We start from the raw sequence: 23,555 nt of genomic DNA on the forward strand, positions 1-23,555 counted from the left end.
TCACTTGAAAATCATCTGCTTCACAAAAAAGTACAAAATCATTCATGAAAAATAAGTGGGAGATACGCGGTCCAACCCGACTAAGCCTAATTGGTTTCCAAGCTCCTCGCATCACAGAAGTATCAATATATACTTTGCCCCAACCTCTCCATCCCTAGCACAAAAAGATAGGGAGACAATGAGTCTCCTTGTCGAATCCCTCTAGTCAGGATTATACACACTCCATAATCACTTTTATCATTTTCCTCGGCAACCTGGCACCATAAAGAGTATCTTTCAAAAAGTCCCATCGAACACAATCATAGGCTTTTTCAAGATCGACTTTAATAGCAATCCAACTTTTCTTGCCTTTCTAGTAAGCATGGAATGAATCACCTCTTGGGTAATAATAATATTATCAGCAATGGAGCGTCTAGAGACAAAACTGACTTCATTTTTGGCTACTAAAATAAACATAACCATCTTTATTCTATTGACACTAACTTTAGCTAAATTTGTTGATTTTTTAGTATTAAGATCAAATTGACAAAATATATAAAAATTGAGAGGTGAATTTTATTATTATACTAATAAAAAATATGTAAAATTGACATAAAATATTATCATTGTAGTTAATTGACCTTAGTTGCTCACTTTTAACTTTTTGAGAGAGACTAATTTACTCAATCTTAAAATTGAGAGAGACTAAAGAAATCTTTTACCTAATCTTGAAATTGAGAGGGATAACCCTTATAGTAATCTTTAAACGATTTAAACTTAACCATGAATTATCATTTTCAATATCTATCATTTGAAAACTTTTAGAAGTTTGCCATAAGGAAGAAGCGAACCAAACCCAATCTTATTATGTCGCTGGCGCGGTTATGAAAATGGAGGAACGAGTTTCAATTCATTGGGAAATTTGTCCACATTAGTGCAAAAGTTGCTAGTATTTATTATGGCTTGCATGAGTTAGAAGGGACATGAATCCAAAAACCGAAATTCTCTTAGGATGGGAGAAGCCAACTGATCAGACTACGAAGATAAGTACTAACAGCAGTTGTAATATTCATGAGGGAATTGTGGGTGTAGAAGGGTCCTTAGGATGCCTTGGGTCATTGGCTTGGTGGCTTTCACGCCTTTTATGGCAACGTGGCAAGTGCTCCATTGACTTCGCTGAGCTTTGGGGATTTTTTCTAGGATTTCAGATGCTTTGGGTGAAGGGGGTATAAGGATGTGATTATTCAAATTGATTCTCTAACATCAGTTAGAATGATCGAAAACGAGGTTGGCGAGAAGCATCCCCTATATTTCCTAGACAGAGGGACTTCGTGGCCGACAGGATGGCAAAGATGAGCTTGAGAATTATGGACAGAAGACGTTTCAGGGACCATCTCCCTCAAAGTGTTCTACAACTGAAGGCTGATATGGAAGGCGTGCCGTTATCTTATCAAGAATAGTTCATACTATCTAAGTTTTAGGATTGTTGCCCTCTTTTGTAACCCCAAAAATATATATAATTTATTATTTTAGATGTAAGATTTTAAAAGATGATGTTATAATTTTATAAAATTCAAAATCCTAAATTCTAAAATATTAAAATCCTAGATTTTAAAATTATCTTTGAATTAAAAAAGATCGAACCCTTCACAATTATCTATAAATTTATAGACTACGAGCATATCATTTTTCTTGGTTTAAGAATCATAATATTTACTTCTTTGGGATTAAAATATGCAAAAATAATTTGTTTATATCATACACATGCGAAAGGAAAGAAAGAGGAAAATCAGAATCAGAATCAGAGGTCAAAAGATGGAAGATGAAAGGGAGAGGTAGAACCAGGATGAGAGGCTTGGTACAACGCCCGAGATAATAGATTTCTATAAGGATCCTTTTCTCTTTTGTTTTTCAAGAAATCAATGCGTCCCTCCACCTCTGACTTTATATGTAAATACATTTCATCACATTTCTTCTTCTCCCTTAGCTCCACCTTCATCCCTGCATGCACAATTCAAGTTAATTCATTGATTAACAACTAACTAATTAATTTTTTTTCCTTTATGCATTATATATTGCCAAATTCCAATGCTAGCTATATATAATATATAAGGATTTTAATTTCTGCTAATTTACCTTCGGTCAAAATCGGCTTCCCGAAATAATAATAAAACCGGCCAGGAAATTTTGGTAGCACCCATGGTATATGCATTTGTTGGTTTGCAATCTCACCACTTGCATCAGTCCTGATTAAGGGAGTTAAAATATTCAGACCATGCAGACGGCAATGAAAAATCATAGTCATCATAAAAGGGGTATTTGCAAATTAACTTATATATTTATGTAATAGATTCCGTGAATGGAGTACGTGATCAATGGAACAGAAAACAAAATTCAGCTTAATTTTAATTTTTACCGCAGTTTGGCAGTCCGACTTGTAACTCGTTCTATTTCTTCCCTCCTCCATGGAATCTTGATTAGGTCATTGTAATCCAAAATAATCTGGAAAATTAGGGAAACACCCCATATAAAGTAACTACTCGTTCTATATCTATCATCTATATAAATATAATAAATTGCATGTGTAAGATCCTGAGCTAAAATATGTTTAAGTAAATGAAGGAGAATAAAAATTAAGTTTTCATGCTTGGCCTTAATTACCTCAGCGAAATCATCCTCTCCGACAACACCGAAAGGAATAATTTTGGCTCCAAATCTGGCTGCCATCCTCACAAACTCAGATTTATCTGGCCAAAATAGCTTGTATTCTTCGCCCTGCAGGACCACTCTACACTTGAGTATACGTCTACAAAATGTGATGGATGCTCTCATATTCATTCAGGGTCAGCTCATGGAATGCTGACGAGAAAAAGGATATCTCAAATGCTTTATAATTAAAGGAAATATTATGTACGTAAAAGTAAATGTTGGTAGCATATTTATTGTATATGTTACCTTCCTATGAAGGGCTTCACGTATGCCACCAGGGTACAGCAGAGCATGAGATTTTGAAGACATAAGTTTGTAAAAGTTTGCTGCTGAGACAGGCACTGCACCCATTACTCTAAGTATGTCAAAATCTGATAGCTCCGGCTCCGGCGGCCTTCTATCTTTCACTCTTACAAACATCGCTGGATGTGCGATCCCACGAACTAGAATATTTCTCTCCATCATAATTTGAACTACCAATGGAATGACTTCAAATCCCATTAACATGTGATAGCCGACAAACAAGACTGGTCCCTCAGATGGAATTCCCGCAAGTCCTCTGACCACCTTCCCATCTTCTAATGTTGAGAGCATCACAGGGCTGGTTGCTGTCAGAACCCAGCTAGGAACAATACCAATTTAATTACTTACTCATAATTAAAATCAATCCATTAATTTCCGATTAATAGCCAAGACTGATGATGCAAAAGGCAGGTTAATTCTGAGACATAACCCCTTTGGTTTTTGTTTGTGGTGAGGATATATCCTCGTTAACTGGTCTATATTCTAAAATTCAGCTCAGACATTAACAGCTACATTGTAATTAATTTTTTTAATTTACAAAAAGCATTAGTTCAGCCACTAATACAGTTGCTAGTCAGCTACCATGACAGTAAATTTTGTAGTAAAATTAATTGATGCTTACCTAATCGAATCATGTAGCTTTTTGAATTCACTAGGTGTTGGTGGCATGAAATCTGAGGCACAGTCAAAGTGCTTCCCGCGGCGGTAGAAAGAAGCTCCCTTGATGATTGTGACCAAATCAACATTATCTTCCTGAACAAGTCAACAAAACAAATAATTGGTATTAGAAAGTAACTTGCAGTTTGGAATTACTCAGATCAAATGCCTACTCCAATAGAGAAGCATAACAGGAAGAGAAAATGACCACTTTCGTCAAACATACGAATCTCACAATCTAGTAGTGCTTTTTGAAGTCTTTGACTTTCTTCTTGACTAGGCAACAGCTGATCTCTTCCACTTTATATAAAGAAAACACAGTGAATTCAGTCTATGATTATGGTACTAATTTAAATATGCAAATTCGACGCAATCCATATCCACAGAATAAGCAAAGATATCTATGAGTTTTTATAAGCTAGAATTTTGGGACCTGCAAAGTATCAGCAACTGAGCTTTAACTGCATGAAGGCATGAGTTGGCACATGCAGAACCAGATTTGAGCAAGTTCAGCTTCCATAGAAGCGTTTGTCTGGGTACAATATCAGCCAGAACCTGTCAACAAAAGATCATTTCTCTTTCTGAATTTTGTAGCTCAACATGTAGGTTTTTTATTTATATCTAGCTCAAAATTATGTACAGTGTGGTCTGGAAGAGGAATGGAAGGACAACTGGAAAATAAGATCATGGTATTGCATTGCCTGTGATGTTAAAATTCATGCTTTAGACTTTTAGCTATGGATCTTACTGGGAGGTATGATGACATTGTAGCAAGATCTTGTGATAGCTCTCCAATAATTTGGGGCAGAGAACCTTTTTTCACAACATTATCCATCAGCACCGTCAAAGGATTACCTAAACATAAACAGTTCCATTGTTAGTAAAAAAATCCTATTCTGTCACTAAGGACTACTGGAAATGCATCCAAGAAAGTTCAAGAGCATGTCGGCGAAATAACCTGTTGCTAAACTCAATATGTAAGGGAGATTAATTGGGAACTCATCAGGCATCATCTCCAGTAGAGGTATTAGTGGTTGCAACTGTGACTGACTAAAAGATGCTGCTGTGGATTAGAAAAGAAAAGCAGATCGATTAGATTCTCCATGGATCAAGCAGAACAGTTATTGTGTCTATGTAAGACTGTAAATTCTGACCTGGATTAGACAAAACAAGTATAAGGTCCATGTCCGGATTCGGAGCTGCGACAGAAATGGCAAGGCATGCTCCAATAGACTCTCCAACAAGATATATTGGCCTGTTTGGCGACCTATAGTTCTCTGACCTAACTGTTCTTTCCACAAGCTTCACTAGCTCTAAACCAGAAACACACAATTATATAGAAAAATACATTTCCAAACTTATTATATATGGCCATTAATTAAGCGATTGATATTGAAAAAGAGAGGAAAAGAAAAAAGGCACCATTAAACGGAGTTCTATCCTGCGCTGGAATATGCAAGCACCAAACGTTGAACATCATTCAAAGATTTTTTAAAGTGGATTACTTGGATGATAGACAACTTTGGTAATCAATTAACATCAGGGAGAACATTTAGCCATAGTTTTGACTTACTTTCCTAGCTTATGATGATGCATTATAAGTCCAAGCCCGGTGCCATCAATCCCTGTAAACTGAAAACTTGTTAAACTTATTTCCAATCTTCGAATAATGAATAACACAGTAATGAGAAAGAGTTAAATCAAACCAGGCAAAAACAGAAGCAGGGGACAATCTGGCGAGGTAAAAGAAGAACACTCCAAAGGTGAGAACCAACGAGGCGGACCGCCGTCCGATCTGATCATCTCTTTACACTCTTCAAAGTAATCCTTTAACCACTTTTTATCTTCCTCAAACTCCGGTAACTTCTCCGGATTTGCGTAAATATTAGGTTTCACCTCACTTTCTTCCTTCACCACTTTCTGATTCAGTTTCTGCTTCTCGTGCTTTCCATTCTCTCCAAAACCGGTTCCTCTCCCACCCCGCTCCGTTGAAACAGCTAAAATCCGACTGAGATTCCGTATTCCTCCGGATGAGGAGGTGGCGCTCCGCTGAGAGAATGGCGATACGCCGGCGGCTGGGTATGTAGAAGCTGAAATGGCCGCCATTAAACTGAGCCAAATTCTCCCTCTATTTGTTACTAACAACGGTAGTTGAGTTTTTGGATGAATTTAAAATACCGTTGTGTCTTTTTTATTATATGAATTTTGAATGGCGCCAAAAAAAAAAACTGATAATTACTCTGCAATTAAAACATATCAATTAATTAATTAACTAACTAAAATTTTAAACAAATGAAATGACGACACCAGCCCAGGCGGCATTGGTTATTTGCTAGATATTTAATTAGCAGACGGCAAGCATTGTTATTGCTCAAATCTCTACCAATAGTTTTGAACGAACAATCTTTTAAAATATTTCTCAGAAAAGGAAAAGTTTGTTTTGTACCGTGTTTGTCTTCTATTGAACTTTCCTGCGATGTTATCCCTACTATATTAGTGGTATTGGATTCATGAATTAAATCAGTTAATACATATAAAAAAACCTTTTAGTTTTTAGTTATTAGATGTGATTTGATTTGGTTAGTGGTATTAGCTTTACTGAAAATTATATGAGAAAAAATATTTATAATAATACGTATTAAAATGATATAAAATAAAAAATAATTAATATAAATTTAAAACTGAAATTGAAATTAAAAAGATTAATGATAACTCTAATTGTTGAAAATTGGCCTACTATACTGCTATGATATTTTTGATTAAAGTGCATGCAGCACATGAAGCTGTTATAATATCTTCGGATGTAAATATGCTGCAGCACAAATGTTACAAGGCTATTTAGTTATAATATCTCTGGATGAAGTACGTGCAAGCAATTGTGCATGCTGCAGCACGTATGCTTACTATGACAGCAAGGTTTTTGTTTTAGTTTCATTGTAATTAGTCTAGTTGAAAATGAACAAGCTGATGACAGCTTGATATGTTTAAGTGTTGAATGACTAGTTTAGGTGACTTGTTTGTGTGTACAAATAATGTTTTTAAAGTTACTAGGCTGCTTCTGGTAGGTAGCAATAAGTGATGTAATTGGCTATAAATGTATTGTTTTTCTTATTGAAAAATTAAGCATATCAAAGCATATCAGATTGCTTTTGTTGCACGTTTGTGAGCAAGTAAATTATTTTTTGCTTCCTTGTTCTGTGTCCTGTATTTCTTCCTCTACTCATTTTTCTTTTTTTTTTTTTGGTTACTGTCAAATTCCCAAAACTAATAAACAAATTTGCTTTTGTTAAAAATAAATTATAGACTAACTATATACATTGAAATTAATTTAATACTAACTCATATATTAAAATAAGTGTAAAAAACGATACTAATATTGTAGATAGTATATTCTTCTGTTGTCTGCTTAGCTGTCTTGGATAAAAGCTGCTGCGTCTTGCTTGAAGCCCAAAGTCTGTAGAGGCTTAAGTTGCATGGTCTTCAAACACTGAACATTTGAGTTAATTAGGCTAGGTATTCTCGCGATTGGATTTAGTTAGTAATTGGTGTGGTGAGAGCATAATCCATAACTAACTTTCTTTAGGTATAAGACTTTCGTGGTGAAATGTTTTTATGTGAATTTTGATTATATGGTGAGAGTATAATTCAAAAAATAATTTGGTGTTTTTTTTTAATTTAAATAAACAACTATTTATGATTTTTTTATATGTTATGTTTTAAATTTTAGATTTGAATTTTAAAGATATATTTGTAAATGATAAAATTTTGAAGAGTTTTGTAAGTGCAATTTAAATAAACAACGTTTATGCATTTTTCATATGTTATACTTTGGATTTTAGATTTGAATTTTAAAGACACATTTGTAAATAATAAAATTTTGAAAAGCTTTGTAAGTGCTTTAAAAGGATAATATTAATTATACTCTCATGATATGACTTAATAAATTGAGCCGGTCGTGACATAAAAAGATATTTTGTTTATCACAATTCGCTTATGACAAAATCTTAAAAATTTATGGATATTAAAGAGAATAATTTTAGATTATACCTTTATAAGGTGACTAAACGAAATAAAATGAATAGTAAAAAAAGTATTTTATTACAAGTAAAAATATCCTATCAATTCCTTGATTTCGTTGAAAACTTTGCATAATAAATTTAAGAATTTTTACATAAACATTGTATAAGCAAAACTAAAAATTTAAAAGTTATTATTAAATGCTTTAAAGGGTTTCATCTTAAATTTTGACTTGGGATGGTATTGGGTCAACCCTTTAACCCATTTCATTATTGAAAATAATGAAATTCATTTCAATCTATCTAATTAAATAGATAAAGATGATCAGATACATGCTAGAAATTTTAATAATATTTTTAGAAAATATATACATCCTATCCTATCAAGTATTAACCTTACATGTCATAAGGCCATTAGAGACAAGGATACAGCAAGGTTAAAGAAGTTGTGAAGATGTGCTGATTATTGACATGGAGCCAGACAGATATGTTTAAGGAAGAATAAATACCAAAATGCATTTGGGAAGAGAGGAAATACATGCACAAGGTGAGCCAGTTGGGACGAAAACCATTGCAGACATTTTATACATCTTTTGGAATTGGGTTAGCTGGGGCATCCCAAATTGGACACATGTTGTCAATACAATCATCCCATCAAAATGGTGTTGGTCTATATTTTCAAGTTAGCAGCTTCTTTAGTCTTTTGGCATTGGTTTAAGAATCGTAATCTTTTTTTTCTTTATGGAGGCGGAGGGGGTAAAATCATGCAGTAGTTTATATTATACATTTTATAAGATTAATGAAAAAGAGACGAAAATCAGAATCAGAGATCAAATGATGGAAGATGAAAGGGAGAGATGGAACAAGGATGAGAGGCCTGGTACAACACCCGAGATAATAGATTTCTATAAGGATCCTTTTCTCTTTTGTTTTTCAAGAAATCAATGCATCCTTCCACCTCTGACTTTATACGTAAATACAGTTCATCACATTTCTTCTTCTCCCTTAGCTCCACCTTCATCCCTGTATCACAGTTCACGTTAATGATAATATATATATATTGTAAAATTCCAATGCTAACTAATTATATATACCTTCAGTCAGAATTGGCTTTCCAAAATAATAATAAAATCGGCCTGGGAATTTCGGAAGCATCCATGGTAAATGCATTTGTTGGTTTGCAACCTCACCACTTGCATCGGTCCTAATTAGGGAGTTGGATTGAAACAATGAAAAACCATAACCATGATAAAAGTTATGGGGTGCTTGCAAATTAAACTAATTAAGCTACTGTGTAATGTAGTCCCTGAATGGAGATGGAGAACATGGAAGAAATGTACGTGATCAATGGAGCAGAAATTAAAATTCATCTTAATTTTGAATTAATACCTCAGTTTTGCAGTCCGACTTGTAACCCGTTCTATTTCTTCCCTTCTCCCTGGAATTTTTATTTGGTCATTGTAATCCAAAATTATCTGGAAAATTAAGAAAACACCCTCATACAAGTTAATTGCATGTATTAGATCCTGAGCCAAAATATAAGAGTGCCACATATTAAACAAGTTCATGAAGGAAAACAAAATTAAGCTTTCATGCTTGACCAGCTGGCCTTAATTACCTCTGCGAAATCATCCTCTCCAACAACACCAAAAGGAACAATTTTGGCTCCAAACCTGGCTGCCATCCTCACAAATTCAGATCTCTCGGGCCAGAATAACTTGTATTTTTCACCCTGCAGGATCATCTCTACACGTGAATATTACACAAAGACACAATGTGATGCATGCTCTCATATTTAGTAAGGGTCAGCTCAAGGAGTATATATATCATCTATTAAAAAAGTTGCCATTGAAGGGAATATATATATATGCATGTGAATGTGAATGGTGGTAGTATATTTATTACGTATGTTACCTTCCTATGAAGGGCTTCACGTACGCCACCAGGGTATAACAGGGCATGGGATTTTGAAGACATAAGTTTATAAAAGTTTGCTGCTGAGACAGGCACTGCACCCATTACTCGAAATACATCAAAATTTGCAGGGTCCGGCTCCGGGGGCATTCTGTCTTTCACTTTTACAAACATCGCTGGATGTGCGATCCCACGAACTAGAATATTTCTCTCCATCATAAGTTGAGCTACAAATGGAATAATTTCAATTCCTAATAACATGTGGTAACCGACAAACAAGACTGGTCCCTCTGATGGAATTCCCGCCAGTCCCCTCACCACCTGCCCATCCTTTAATGTTGAGAGCATCACAGGGCTGGTTGCTGTAAGAACCCAGCTAGGAACAACAATTGATTACTCATAAGTTTATCATTCCATAAATCTCCAATTTGCTGTAGAGTAATTCATGCTTACTTACCTAAACGATTCATGTACCTTCTTGAATTCGCTAGGTGTTGGTGGCACGTAATCTGAGACGCAGTCAAGGTGCTTTCCACGACGGTAGAAAGAAGCTCCCTTGATGGTTGTGACCAAATCAACATTATCTTCCTGAAATTTGAACAAAACAAATGTTCTGTATCAGAAAGTAACTTGCAGTTTCGATTGGAACTTACTCAGATTCAGTGCCTAAACTGCCTATGCAAAGAGAGAAGCATACCAGGAAGAGAAAATGACCACTTTCTTCAAACATACGAATCTCACAATCTGCTAGTGTTTTTTGAAGTCTTTGACTTTCCTCTTTACTAGGCAACAGCTGATCTCTTCCACTATATATAAAGAAAACACATTGGCTTCAATCTACCCTCATGGTATATATTACAAATTTAAATATGCAAATTCGATACAATATACCATATCCTCAGAATAAGCAAAGAATATCTATGAGTTTTCATGTGTCATTGTTTAAGGACCTGCAAAGTATCAGCATCTGAGCTTTAACTGCATGAAGGCATGAGTTGGCACATGCAGAACCAGATTTCAGCAAGTTTAGCTTCCATCGAAGCGTTTCTCTGGGTAAAATATCAGCCAGAACCTGTCAACAAAAGATCAAGTCTCTTTTTGTATTTCGTAGCTTAGCATGTAGTTATTTTGTTTATATTTAGCTCAAAATTATGTGCAGTGTGCTCCGCAGAGAAATAAATGGACAACTTTAAAAGAAAATCATGGTATTGCATTGCCTGTGGCATGAGAAACAGTAACGGCACATGCTTTAGACTTTTAGCTATGGATCTTACTGAGAGGTACATTGACATTGTAACAATATCTTGTGACAGCTCTCCAATAGTTTGGGGCAGAAGACCTCTTTTTATATTATCCATTACCATCCTCAAAGGATTACCTAAACATAAAACATGTATACTGCAATTGTTAATAAAAGCATATTATTTCACTCAGGTCTTATAGTAAAAGGACACTATGCATGCATCCCAGAAACATGGTGGCAAAATAACCTGTTGCTAAACTCAGCATGTAAGGGAGATTAAGTGGGTACTGATCAGGCATAATCTCCAGTAGAGGCAGTAGTGGTTGCAACTGTGACTTATTAAAAGATGTTGCTGTGGGTTAGAAAGAAAACAAAGAAAAAAAAGACACATTGATCAGATTCTCCACGGATAAAGCAGAGCATCTAACTCAATTCATTTAAAGCATTCCACATTGATCAACCCAAGAGTTTGTGTAAAATAGAAAAGGTGTAAGACAGTAACTCTAGACCTGGGTTAGACAAAACAAGTACAAGATCCATGTCTGGATTCCGAGCTGCGACAGAAATGGCAAGGCATGCTCCAAGAGACTCCGCAACAAGGTATATTGGCTTGTTTGGCGTCCTGTAGTTCTCTGACCTAATCGTTCTTTCCACAAGCTTCACTAGCTCTAAACCAGAAACACAATACCATACTCTATATAACCATTAATTAAGCGACTGATACAGAAAAAGAGAGAAAAACATGTACCATTAAATTGAGTTCTATCCTGCACTCCATATGCAAGCACCAAATGTTGAACATCCTTCATTCGAAGTGTATTACTTGGATGTTAGATAACTTTGTTAATTAGTTAACAGCCAGATTAAAATTTAGCTATGGTTTTTTACGTACTTTCCAAGCTTATGATGATGCATTATAAGTCCAAGCCCGGTGCCATCAATTCCTGAAATGTGAAAACTGAAAATTCGTTAACTTATGCTAACCTTTGAATAATGAATAAAACAGTAAATTAAGAAGATTGAGTTGAGGCGTGGAACATTCTTTAGATAGTTTTAATTTTACTTTGTAAGCTATAAAAAGCAATAAAAATAATTATTAGTATTTTGTAACATCATTTAATATTAAAAATAACAAAATATTATTATACACTCATCTATATTTAATATTTTTCTAACTTGATTTAACTTTAATTAAATTACTTAAAATAATTAATTTTAAATTGTAAACAAACATCTTTACTTCTTTTACAAATTTTAATTATTTTGTTTTCTTTTTCCATAAATCAATATTTTTTTTATTTTTGTGCAACCAATTTAAAAAATAATAATTTTTGTGCAATTTTCTCACGTTATTAACACATAATTTTTGTAATTATTTTGCCCTGAACCTTGAACTCAAACCCTAAACCTTAAATTTTGAATCTCGAACCTCGAGGTTCAGGGTTTGAGTTTGAAATTTAAAGTTCAAGGTTCGGGTTTGGATTTTGGGTTTAAGGTTCAAGGTTTAAGGGTTAAGGGTTACAGGTTACGGGTTGCAAATTCGGGGTTTAATGTTCAAGGGTTTGGGATTACGAGTTTGAGGGTCAGGTTTAGGGTTCTAGGTTTTAGGTTCATGGTTCGATATTTAGGGTTTAAGATAAAAAAAGCCAAAATTATGTGTCAATGACATGAAAAATATTCTTGAAATGTTATTAAATAATTGAAATGGGACCATGAATAATGTGGTGGGATTGGAAAGGGTCCATAAAATAATTTCTCTATGAATGAATATATAATAATAATTTCATATGTTTAAAATTTGATGATTTGGCAAAATTTTATTGGTGCGTAAAAATCTTAATTTTTAGAATCATCCTAATGTAAGTTATTCCCAACTTTTATTATATAAGCAACCAACATAATTCGACATTTCACACATTTAGTAATTAAGGAAGATAAAATTCGAAATATCCGATGGATTTCAAATCTCTCCGATTTAAATAAAGTGATTCTTTTTTTAAAAAAAATAGATGTCGGGGTGAAATGGAATGAATTTGTTTTATGTTAATTGTTTGTTTCATCTCGTTTTATTATATGGAATTATTATTTTATTTTTGTTTATATATAAATTTTATTATATATTTTATGTTTAATTTTTTGAAAAATTATGTTTAGATATTTATTTAGCTTTAAAATTTTAAAATATTAAAAGTAGTAAAATTAAATTGAAATGGGGAGGAGGATTCATTTAATATTCATAAAAATAATAATGTTTTTAAAATTATATCTTCATAATAAAATAAAAAAATGGTAAAGCAAAACGTGTCAACTATGTACTATCATCGTCGATTAACAATCTCCATCTAGGATGGGGTTGGAAGAGCGGTATGGTGCATTTAGTTTACTTTTTTATCTAACGCTATAGTATCATTATAATATCTAATTTCATTGATGTTTTTAAAATAACCGCAGTTAAACACACCGTCCATCTAAACTCACATTTAGTGCGACTTGTCGAAGTTGTAAGCTAACTTTTGTAAATTACTTTTTCGACATACTTTTTTTTTTTGATAAATTATAATAAGAGAACAAAACACTAATAACAATACGACTAATATAACTCAAACCTATATTACATTTAAAACGATGAACAACGTAACCATCCTGCCAACATAGGATTTACTTTTTTTACATTATTTAACATAATTATTCATGCAATTTGCGTTTAGTGAAATAATAATTACAATAAATAACCAAACTCAAGCCCACTCTTATCAGCTTGTCATAAAAATTAAAAAGTAAAACTCAATTGATTTAAAAATAAAATAATATATAATACAGTTTAACTTATTCTCATTCAATATAGCAAACTATATATGTCAAACGATTCTAGTCCTATTGAGAAAGAAGAAGAAAAACGAACCAGGCAAAAACAGAAGCAAAGGACAATCTGGAGAGGTAGAAGAACAGCACTCCAAAGGTGAGAACCAGCGAGGCGGGCCGCCGTCCGATCTGATCATCTCTTTACACTCTTCAAAGTAATCCTTTAACCACTTTTTATCCTCCTCAAACTCCGGTAACTCCTGCGGATTTGCGTAAATATTTGGTTTTACCTCACTTTCTTCCTTCACCATTTTCTGATTCATCTTCTTCTTCTCGAGCTTTTCATTCTCTCCAAAATCGGTTCCTCTTCCTACCCGCTCAGCCGAAACAGCTAAAATCCGACAACATTTCTTTATTCCTCCGTATGAGGTGGTAGTGCGCCGCTGAGAAAGCGTCAATACACTGGCTGCGAGGTACGTAGAAGCTGCAATGGCCACCATGAAACTGAACCGAATTTCTCACTATTTGCGTTTTTGGATAGATTAAAAAGAAAAAAAAACGTTTTCTTTTTTGTTTTATGAATATTAAATATAAATCAAGATTTTACGCAAATGACAGCATCAGCCTACCGAGGCGGCATAGTTTATTTCACTATAAATAATAAGCCGACGGCTCTACCAAAAAATAATATTATTAACAGGACGACGGCAGGCCTTTTCACGAGTTTTGAATAGTCGGCAGGAAAAATATTTTAAAATATTTTTCAAAAGGTTGTATTAAATTATTGATTTGTATAAATATTATTATTAATCAGGACTGGAATTAGAAAATTTTGCAGGGAATTGAAATTAAATTATATATTTTTATGATACTGAAAATATATTTTTTATTTTAATAATTTATATATTTATTATTTTTAAAAGATTAAAATAAATTTTTATCATTTTGAAAGTTAAAATGTAATTTTATTATTAAAATTTTAAAACTTTAAGGGGTCTAAATATAAATTTTCTATTTTAGGGGGATCGGGCCCTGCCAACCCCCTAGGTTCGCCACTGTTATCAATGTAAGAATATGTGAGTTCAAGTACTTTGAAGCGCATTATCTTCCTATTTATTGGTTAGGAAATATGATAATAATCTATAATGAGATTACTCAAAAAAACATATATATTGGTGTTAGGAATTTTCTTTAACAATCTCATTGCATAGTCTCTCTTCAACTCATAAATAGAAATATAATGCATTTCAGTATATTCAAACTCACGTCATCCTATATTAAGCATTTTTCACTTTTTATTAGAGGTGATCGTGGGTTGGGTCCAGACAAAATTTTAGGCCCGTTTTCTAGGCTCGAGTCCAGCCTGGCCAGAAATACGGGCTTGAAAATTTGTGCAAGCCCAACCCAAAATAAAATTTCTAAGCCCGAGCCCGACCCGACTCATCTTAATATTTTTTAGCTTATTTCATTAAATAAAAAATTAATTACATTTAAAATCATAAAGCAAATATTAAAACAAGAAACAAATAAAAACGAGACTAAAATAATTTTTAAAACAATACACAATTTGAAAATATAATAAAAAGTGGTTATATTAAAATTGAAAATTAAAAAGTAAATATGATTAAAAATAAAAAATTTATTTAGTATATAATTTGGGCCGGGCCCGAGCCAAAAAAGTTTTACCTGAGGCCCGGCCAGTTTTCTAAACAGGCATTTTTTTTTGTCCAAACCCATATTTCGGGCCTATATTTTTACCCGAACTCTCATTTTTAGACAAGCTTTTGGGTGGAGCAGTAGCCCAACCCATGATCACCTCTACTTTTAATTAATATCCTCTAATTTAATTAAATTTAATTTTTGTATTTTGTAATATTTATTGTTAATTTCCTATTATATGAAAATTTTGAATTTTATTGTTATTTTCTAATTCATTTATTTTTAATTTTTATGTTTTTAAAATTTTAATCTTAATTGAAATAATTGTGGTTAAATTCACTAATTAAAATAATGTGATTTATTTTAGTATTTTATAAAAATAACAAGTTGAGACATCACACATATAATAATATATTTGTTACATTAAATTATAAAAATAATTTAATTAAATTTAATTTAATGATTTTAATGGCTTTTTAATCCATATTGAAAATTTAAAATTTTAAAAATTAAAATAAAACTTAAAAATGGTACGACGTACGCATAATAAAATTTGGAGTAATATAAAAGCTTGTATTTTGTTTTTCAATTATGTCATTTGTTTTGATTCGGTCAGTGTATCAAGTTTAAAGAAAACTAACATAATGCTTTCTTTAATGGCGGATTGAGGTTGGAGTTTGACTAGAATCTGATCCAGTTTTGGATCACAACCACTTTGTAGGCTTTTTGAGGCCCAAAGTTGGTAATACGACGGCTTTTAGTTGAGTAATTTGGGGAGAGTCTAGCATGGGCTCATCTCTATAATCCACTCCCACACGCAAGTTTTGGTTCTCGTACTAGTACTTATTAGTAGCAGTATATTGATATATCGTTTTTACGATTTTATTAATATTTTAGCTTTTTAGTTTTTAATAAGTAAAAATATATTTAAATTACATTCATTTAAATATATTTATATTATATGAAAATATAAGTTTTAAAATTAATTAGATTTAATAACTTAATTTAATAATTATATTTTAATTTTAAATGTAATTTTAGTAAAATTAAAATGGTTAAGACAAAAGCAACTTTAAATTAGTTTAAGATATCAAAAACTTTATCAATTAGTACAAGCTTGTGTGCGTCAATGCAAGTCGATATTGACCGAAGCAGGTTAACACACATCAAAACAATCAAAACATACTGAAATTTTAATTGAAATGAAGCTTAAACTACTTGATACCGATTTAAGACCAAACCGATATATACCAAACAATACAATATCGACTACGATGAATTTTCTTCCTTATATTTTCATTTCTAGAATTTAATTTTGTGCTATTATTATTATAATGTTACGCCTTAATTCCAACCACAACATCATTAGATTTAGAATTTTAATGTTATACCATAATTTTACTTTTTTTAAAAAAACCACCGAAAAATTTTGGTTTTGAGTTATATATATACATAAGTCATATAGAAAATTTTCAATGGTGTAAATTTGAAGTAAAATATAATAGTGAGAGGAGTGATTTGTGACAAATTAAAATATTGATTAAATTACTTTTTTGGGAAAACCAAAAAATATAGAATTAAATTCACACAATATTACATGAACCAAAAAAAACTTTGACTCTCTAAGTTTGATGATGTGAATTCCTTAATCCGATTGTATAAAATAGGTCTAGAAAAAACCATAAATATGAATATATATATATATATATATATATATATATTTTTTTTTTTTTGAACTTTCAATCCAATCAACCTTACATTTGTATCACTTGAGGCTAAAATTGACTTTAAGTATCCATTCAGAGTCGGGTTTAGCATTCAATTTTTTCGATAAATTTGTTCAGAGTTTAGAATTTAAATGATAATTTTAACATTATTTAATATTGGCAAATTTATCAGTTAATTGATTTATTTTATATAATATAAATATATTTAAATGAAATAAATAATATATATTAAGTTGATTAAATTTGTTGATTTAATTATAAATTCTAATAATTTAAAACCGTTCAATTAATCAATTTAATAAAGATCATAATTGATTTAACCAATAAAATTGATATAATCAACATCAATTTAATCAAATTTGTTGATTAAATTAATTAATTTGGTTATAACCGATTTATATGGGAGAGTAGAGTTGTCGATGGGTCAGGCCACTCAATTAGGCCTGAAGGCCTGTTTGAAAAATAGGAGAGTTTAGACAAAAATATAGATCTGAAATATGGACTTGAAAAAAAACAATACCTATTTTCTAAATGAGTCGGATCTCACATAAGTTTTTTTTTTGCCAGGCCGGAATGCATGTCTTTTTAAAATTTGTTGGGAAACATTTGTTTTAATGTTTTTAATATATTTGATATTTGATCTTTTTAATTTATTTTATATAATAAAATTATTTTTTAAAAAAATTATTTGTTCAAGCTTAGCATATATAATCTCGGCCAAATTTGAATAAAAATTTAAATCTATTTTTCAGTCGAAATCGAGCCTAAACCTATTAATTAAGTCTAAAATTTTGTTAAGATCCAACTCGAATTCAACCTGTTCCATAAATAACTAGTACCTAACAAAAAAGAGGATAGCATAAGGTAAATGAAGTTGAAAGCAGTATCTGCCTATTGATACGGAGAATGAGACAAAGATGCTTAAAGGAGGAGGAATAGATACTAAAATGCAAGCACAAAGAAAGTCAATTAGGCAAAAAGCCATATTGCTTGGTACAAATACTGTTGACATTTTTAAATTTGTTTTCAATTTTACTTGGTTTTGGTTAGTTGGGGCATCTCTAATTGGACGTATAATGTCAATAGAATCATGTGCCCCATGAAAATTGGTATATTGATGTGTGTTTCTATCAGCATTTACAAAAATATATTTGACCAATATCGTGCCTCAAAACTAGATTTTATTCTTAAGCCAAGTCAAAATCATTTATATTTTCAAATCCAGAAAGTGGTCATAAAGCGATTTGTAAAGTATATTGATTAGTTTTAATTTATTGAATATTAAAATTTTAAATTTGTTTGATGACAAATTTTAAAAATATGTTTAATTGAAATTTTCCTATAAAAATGATTGAAAAACAAGTAGATTAAAGATGAGTAATTTTATCTCGTATCTTAATAATGAGAGTAATTTAATCTCGTATCTTATTAATAATGGGAATATTCGGATATTTATACATATTATTACTGTTCACGACATGACCCTAATGTTCATGACTTGACCCTACTATTTTTAGGACTAACATTCTAAGCAGACTTCAAGCATGCTGGACACGTGTTTCACCTTGGATTGCCTGTCAAACTATGCGATCTCCATTATGCGAGCTCTTTGAGTATATGTGAACTGAGATCACGACCTTCCTTTGATTCGTGCGAATTCTCCTTGCGAACTGGGTCCGCGAGCTCCCCTAACTTTTCTCTCATGGTTTGCCTCACACTCAACCATCTGTTGGGACCTATCAAAGTCACAGGTAGGCAACTCGAATCCTATTTAGGATTCGGACTAGTGATCACTAATGTATAACAACATTCAATATCATTTAAGTTTCTTATCTTATTCTTACATTTTCTTTTTAAATAAAAAATCAGATCATAATAATTTAAATTATTTTAAAGTTCAGATATTTTTAATTTTATGATTTTTATTTAATATTTAAATTTATATGTATCAAATAACATTTTGTGCTTTAACACTTAATTTTCACTAAATTCTAAAAATTTATATACTATTTATAAAACCCTTTATTAAAATTGTGTTTAGTAATGCCGTGGAGAAACATTTTTAGCTTGAAAAGTACTTTGAAGAGAAAAGTTGTACTAAATAGGTAACTTTGTTGTGAATTTTTTTTAATTTTTTAAAAGAATTTTTGGTCAAATGGAGAAGCTAAAATTTTTAAGCACTTTAGAGTAAGTAATTACTTTTTCATCCCTCGTCCCTTTCCCTTCTATCATTTTGGCCTCCTTGTTGGTCTTACCTCTGATCGTTTGCCCACTCCCGTCATCCTCCTTATTGGTCTCATTGAAGGCTTGATTGGTTATGATGCTCAGTGCCTTGTCGTCAACTAGAAAACTCAACCAGTTCCTTATTGGCAGAAGTGTATAATTATGTGCTTGCGAGGCAACACCACCACATGGATGAACACTATCGTGTCACTTGCATCCACAACTTTCGGCGAAACTATTTTCCGGTCTCTAGAATCTTTACAGGGTATGTCGGTCTCAACACCGTTATCTTCACCGACTTATGCTCTGCCCTCTTCTTCAATGACCTAGCACAATTCCACGTCATGCTTACCGTCATCCCTTGTTTTGTTTGCCTTGTCGCTACAAAGAAGGAAGAAACATGCTGTTTCGCAATTATTATTTTTAAAACAATACAAATGTGTTAATATTTAATTGAAAATATTTAATGGTTATATTTAAATATTTAAAATATAATTTATATATTCTAATTAAATTTATAAATAATTAATATTAATTGTTTTAAAATATTTAAAATTTATATTTTATATATTAAAATATTAACGAGTTATAATAAGTTATTTTTATATTCATACTAAAATATCATAATATTAATTAATTTAAATATTATTTAAATGTATATTTTTATTTTATAATATCATGTTTAAAATAGATATTTTATTTCTAAAGTTAAAATTTTTGTTTCTGTTATTGGCCAAAAAGTGCTTTTAAAAACATTTTTTGTCCCACAAGCACTTTTAAAAAATTAAAAAATATATTGTTTAACAATATTTTTATCTCAAAAGTAAGTTGATGTCACCTATCAATCTGATCTCAACTCAGTTAAAGAATTACAAAAAAATCATTTTATTTACAAAAAAAGGTATATAATTATGAGAATAATTTCATCTTTTTCATATTTAGATTTGAATAAGAACATACATATACAACTTTTATTTTTACCATTTAAAAGAAATTTTAACAAGTATATTTTTTATAAAAACTTTTTACAATCCAAATTCATTGAATTCAACATTTAATTTTGTCATAAATCTAATATTTTATAATTCAAATTCATTTAATTCAACATTAAATTTTTGGGGCCTAAACGAACGGCTCAGAACACTTTTTAACTCGTTCCATTTCCTTCTGTCTAAAGTCAAATGCATGCAATATATGCACTTTGGCCTTGCCCTCACTAAGCACACTATCTCTCATACCAATGTCCTGAAAACTATGGTTTAAAAATTCATCTGATTTTGGTTGCGAATAAATTGGTTTCTGATCAAGATTGGAAGGCGCAAATTTAATGAACTAGTTGATTCGTATGAATGTTCTTGGGTTTTAGATGGTCACATGATATTAGCTTGAAGACAATAGCCAAGAACCTCAAAAAAAATAGCCACATGCTTTTTGAGTCCTGAAAAAAAAATGCATAAAAAACAGAGGGGTTGAGCCAAATCTAAAGCCTAACGAATCCACATGGTAGCTTAAATGAGACCTTGCTAAGAAGGGCATTGGTATACAACAACCCTAGCATTATATTTTACTCAGGGGGGGAGGGCTAAACCTTAGGGCAGGTGACTAATGGCACCGGTATATGGTCAGAAACTTCAAGACACTTCCCATAATCTTTGAGTAGACTCTTTACCTCTCATAACATGAGGTCCCTAGGGAATATATTCCATTATGGGCAGCGAGAATGGAAGCAACCAAAATAAAAAAGCTCATAAAGAGAAAACCTATGGATGAGGAAAATAGATGAGAAGGGATCAAAATAATGAATGGCAATACGAATCTGATCAAACCAACTTTTTTTCATTTCCATCTGCTATAAATATAGGCTTCAAAATGTTGGTGTTGGCATCGGATTTGAGGAAGAAAGGTCTAACATGAAGATAAGAGTTGAGTTGGGTAGCCAAGAATGACTTGCCTGCTGCTCCTTTCAAAGAGGTTTCAAAAAACTTCTTTGAAAACCTTTTGTTGGCTACCAGGCAGTCATCTTGGCTAACTTGACAAGCTCTTTTCTTTCATGTTAGTCCTTGTCTTCCCCATCTTGGCTGAACATTTGGATAAGGAATTGTTGGGGATCACAATGGGAGCATGCATGCATGCATACATAAGCATATGATCGAGGAAGAGAGGTCTTCCATGAAGATAAGAACCTAGTTTGGTAGCCAAGGATGACTTGCCTGCACCCCACGACAAGTTTCACTAAGGCTGGCCCTGTTTTTAGTTTGCAGGCAATCATCCTTGGTTAAGCTGACAGGTTCTTCTCTTTCATGATAGACCCTTCTCTTCTTCCTTTAAACAAGTTAGTCGAGGGGCATGCATTGATCACTTCATTTCAGAGATTACAGATAGGAAACAGAATGGCAGGTGAGGTGATGAGCCACTCCTTTGATGATATGGATCATGTGTCAGTATCTCATTTCTTGTCTGATGCCTATATATTAATTGAACAGAGGCTGTACCACCAGCTATAAGATCAATCTTTTTACGCATGAGAAATTAATTTGGTAACTGATACATTTGTTTGTTTGTTCAAGGAAGGAGATCGATTTTCAATTTGCTTTTTTAAGCTGTTTATATTTACTTATCAGTTTATGAAACCTGATCATATTTTCTTATGTTAAGAAATGAGACACAGCACCTAACTGTTAGTGTCCATTCATGGAAGGGATACTGATAAGAGCTTAATGATTAATTTTTGGGTAAATTTCAAGAATACTGATCCAATGCTAAGAGAGATCCAAGAGAAATTTCCAAAAAGAAACCACAAATATTAAGAATCCTGTAAATATACGTAGTCCTGTCTTAATGCTACAAAATAGGAAAGACTCTCAGACATATATGCTTTGGATGGTTTCTCATAATTAACCAAAACCCATGTACCAGAATATTATGTTCATCCACTGTATATAATATTTCTGTGGTGGATTCTCCTTCATGATTACAAGGTTGATGATGACATGCCATCTGAGATTTTCCAAGCAACCATCAATGTAATATATATAATCATATGGGTCTTACTTTCCTGACAGTCCATCATAAACAGTAAGTATAACGGACAATTCAATTTACTCATGCTTTTTTATGGAAAACTATGAATTCACCATCCGTGATTCCTTTACAGAAATACGGACACATCTGCACTGTTGAGTTTTCTCTTCAATTCTATTCCATTAGCTTTCTTTCTTCTATATTAATAGTCTTTTTCCTCTCTTCTCCAAACCCTTCCAAAATAGTTTTCCATATTATATATTACAAGATTCAATGTTGAGTTGGATTATTTTTTTAACAATTTTAAATCAATAAAATAAGATTAGATGGTTGTTTAATATAAAGAGATTAGCTTAAGGATGATCTTTAAAATTAAAGTATAATAAAATTTTGTCACATCATTAAATTTTAAAGACATGAAATTATTATTATATACTTACCCATAGAGAAATTATTTAATAACATTTTAACAATTTTTTCCATATCATTGACACATCATTTTGGTAATTTTTTACCTTGAACCTCAAATCACAAATCCTGAATCATGAATATAAAATCTTGAACTTTGAATTCAAAACCTAAAACCCTAAACTCGAATCTCAAACTCATAACTCATATCCTCGAACCATTAAACCTTGAACCCAAACTTGAACCCAAACCTAAACCCTGAATTTTAAATCTTGAACCCAAACCTCGAACTTCAAACATTAAGATTTGGGGTTTAAGGTTTAAAGTTCAAAGTTCGAGGTCAAGGTTAAAGATTTTGGGTAAAATAATTACTAAAATGATGTGTCAATGATATGGGAAAAATTGCACAAAAATTAAAAAAATATTAACTTATGAAAAAACAAAATGATTAAAATTTGTAAAAGAAGAAAATATGTTTATTTATAATTTTAAAAATAATTATTTTAAATAATTTAATTAAAGTTAAATTAAGTTGGAGAAAATATTAGATATATATGAGTCTATAATAATACTTTGTTATCTTTAAAATTTAATGACGTAGCACTATTTTATTAGTGTCTAAAAACTATATTTGTTAGGATGATCCTAATATAATTTATTTCATAGGAATAACTTATATTAGAATGATTCTAAAATTAAAATTTTAGGCACCAATAAAATTTTGACACATCATCAAATTTTAAAGACATGAAATTATTATTTTACATCCATCTATATTCATCCTACCTCGAATTCTATTTTTTTAAACATAATTAATTCAAATAAAATAAATCAAATAACATACACAATTTTATTATTAAAGATTCAATGCAACAAAATTTTTACTTTTAAAAA

At 31.7% G+C, this 23,555-nt stretch overlaps 1 protein-coding gene and 1 pseudogene across 1 annotated transcript; both read right to left on the reverse strand.

Moving 5' to 3' along the window:
• Positions 1-1,665: 1,665 nt before the first annotated feature.
• LOC108471641 (phytyl ester synthase 2, chloroplastic-like) lies at positions 1,666-5,955 on the reverse strand. Its single transcript, XM_017773229.2, has 14 exons — positions 5,355-5,955; positions 5,220-5,273; positions 5,071-5,124; positions 4,803-4,961; positions 4,607-4,711; positions 4,397-4,503; positions 4,082-4,203; positions 3,822-3,948; positions 3,614-3,744; positions 2,935-3,310; positions 2,641-2,754; positions 2,396-2,481; positions 2,116-2,225; positions 1,666-1,980 (listed from the first exon to the last, which is right to left on the reverse strand). The coding sequence occupies exons 1-14, from the start codon at positions 5,752-5,754 to the stop codon at positions 1,781-1,783; spliced, it is 2,145 nt and encodes a 714-aa protein (XP_017628718.1). The 5' UTR covers positions 5,755-5,955; the 3' UTR covers positions 1,666-1,780.
• A 2,440-nt stretch (positions 5,956-8,395) lies between these two features.
• LOC108471640 (phytyl ester synthase 2, chloroplastic-like) lies at positions 8,396-14,284 on the reverse strand (annotated as a pseudogene).
• Positions 14,285-23,555: the final 9,271 nt, after the last annotated feature.

This window comes from Gossypium arboreum, chromosome 11, assembly GCF_025698485.1.
Source record: "Gossypium arboreum isolate Shixiya-1 chromosome 11, ASM2569848v2, whole genome shotgun sequence".
In the NCBI taxonomy this organism is placed as follows: domain Eukaryota; kingdom Viridiplantae; phylum Streptophyta; class Magnoliopsida; order Malvales; family Malvaceae; genus Gossypium; species Gossypium arboreum.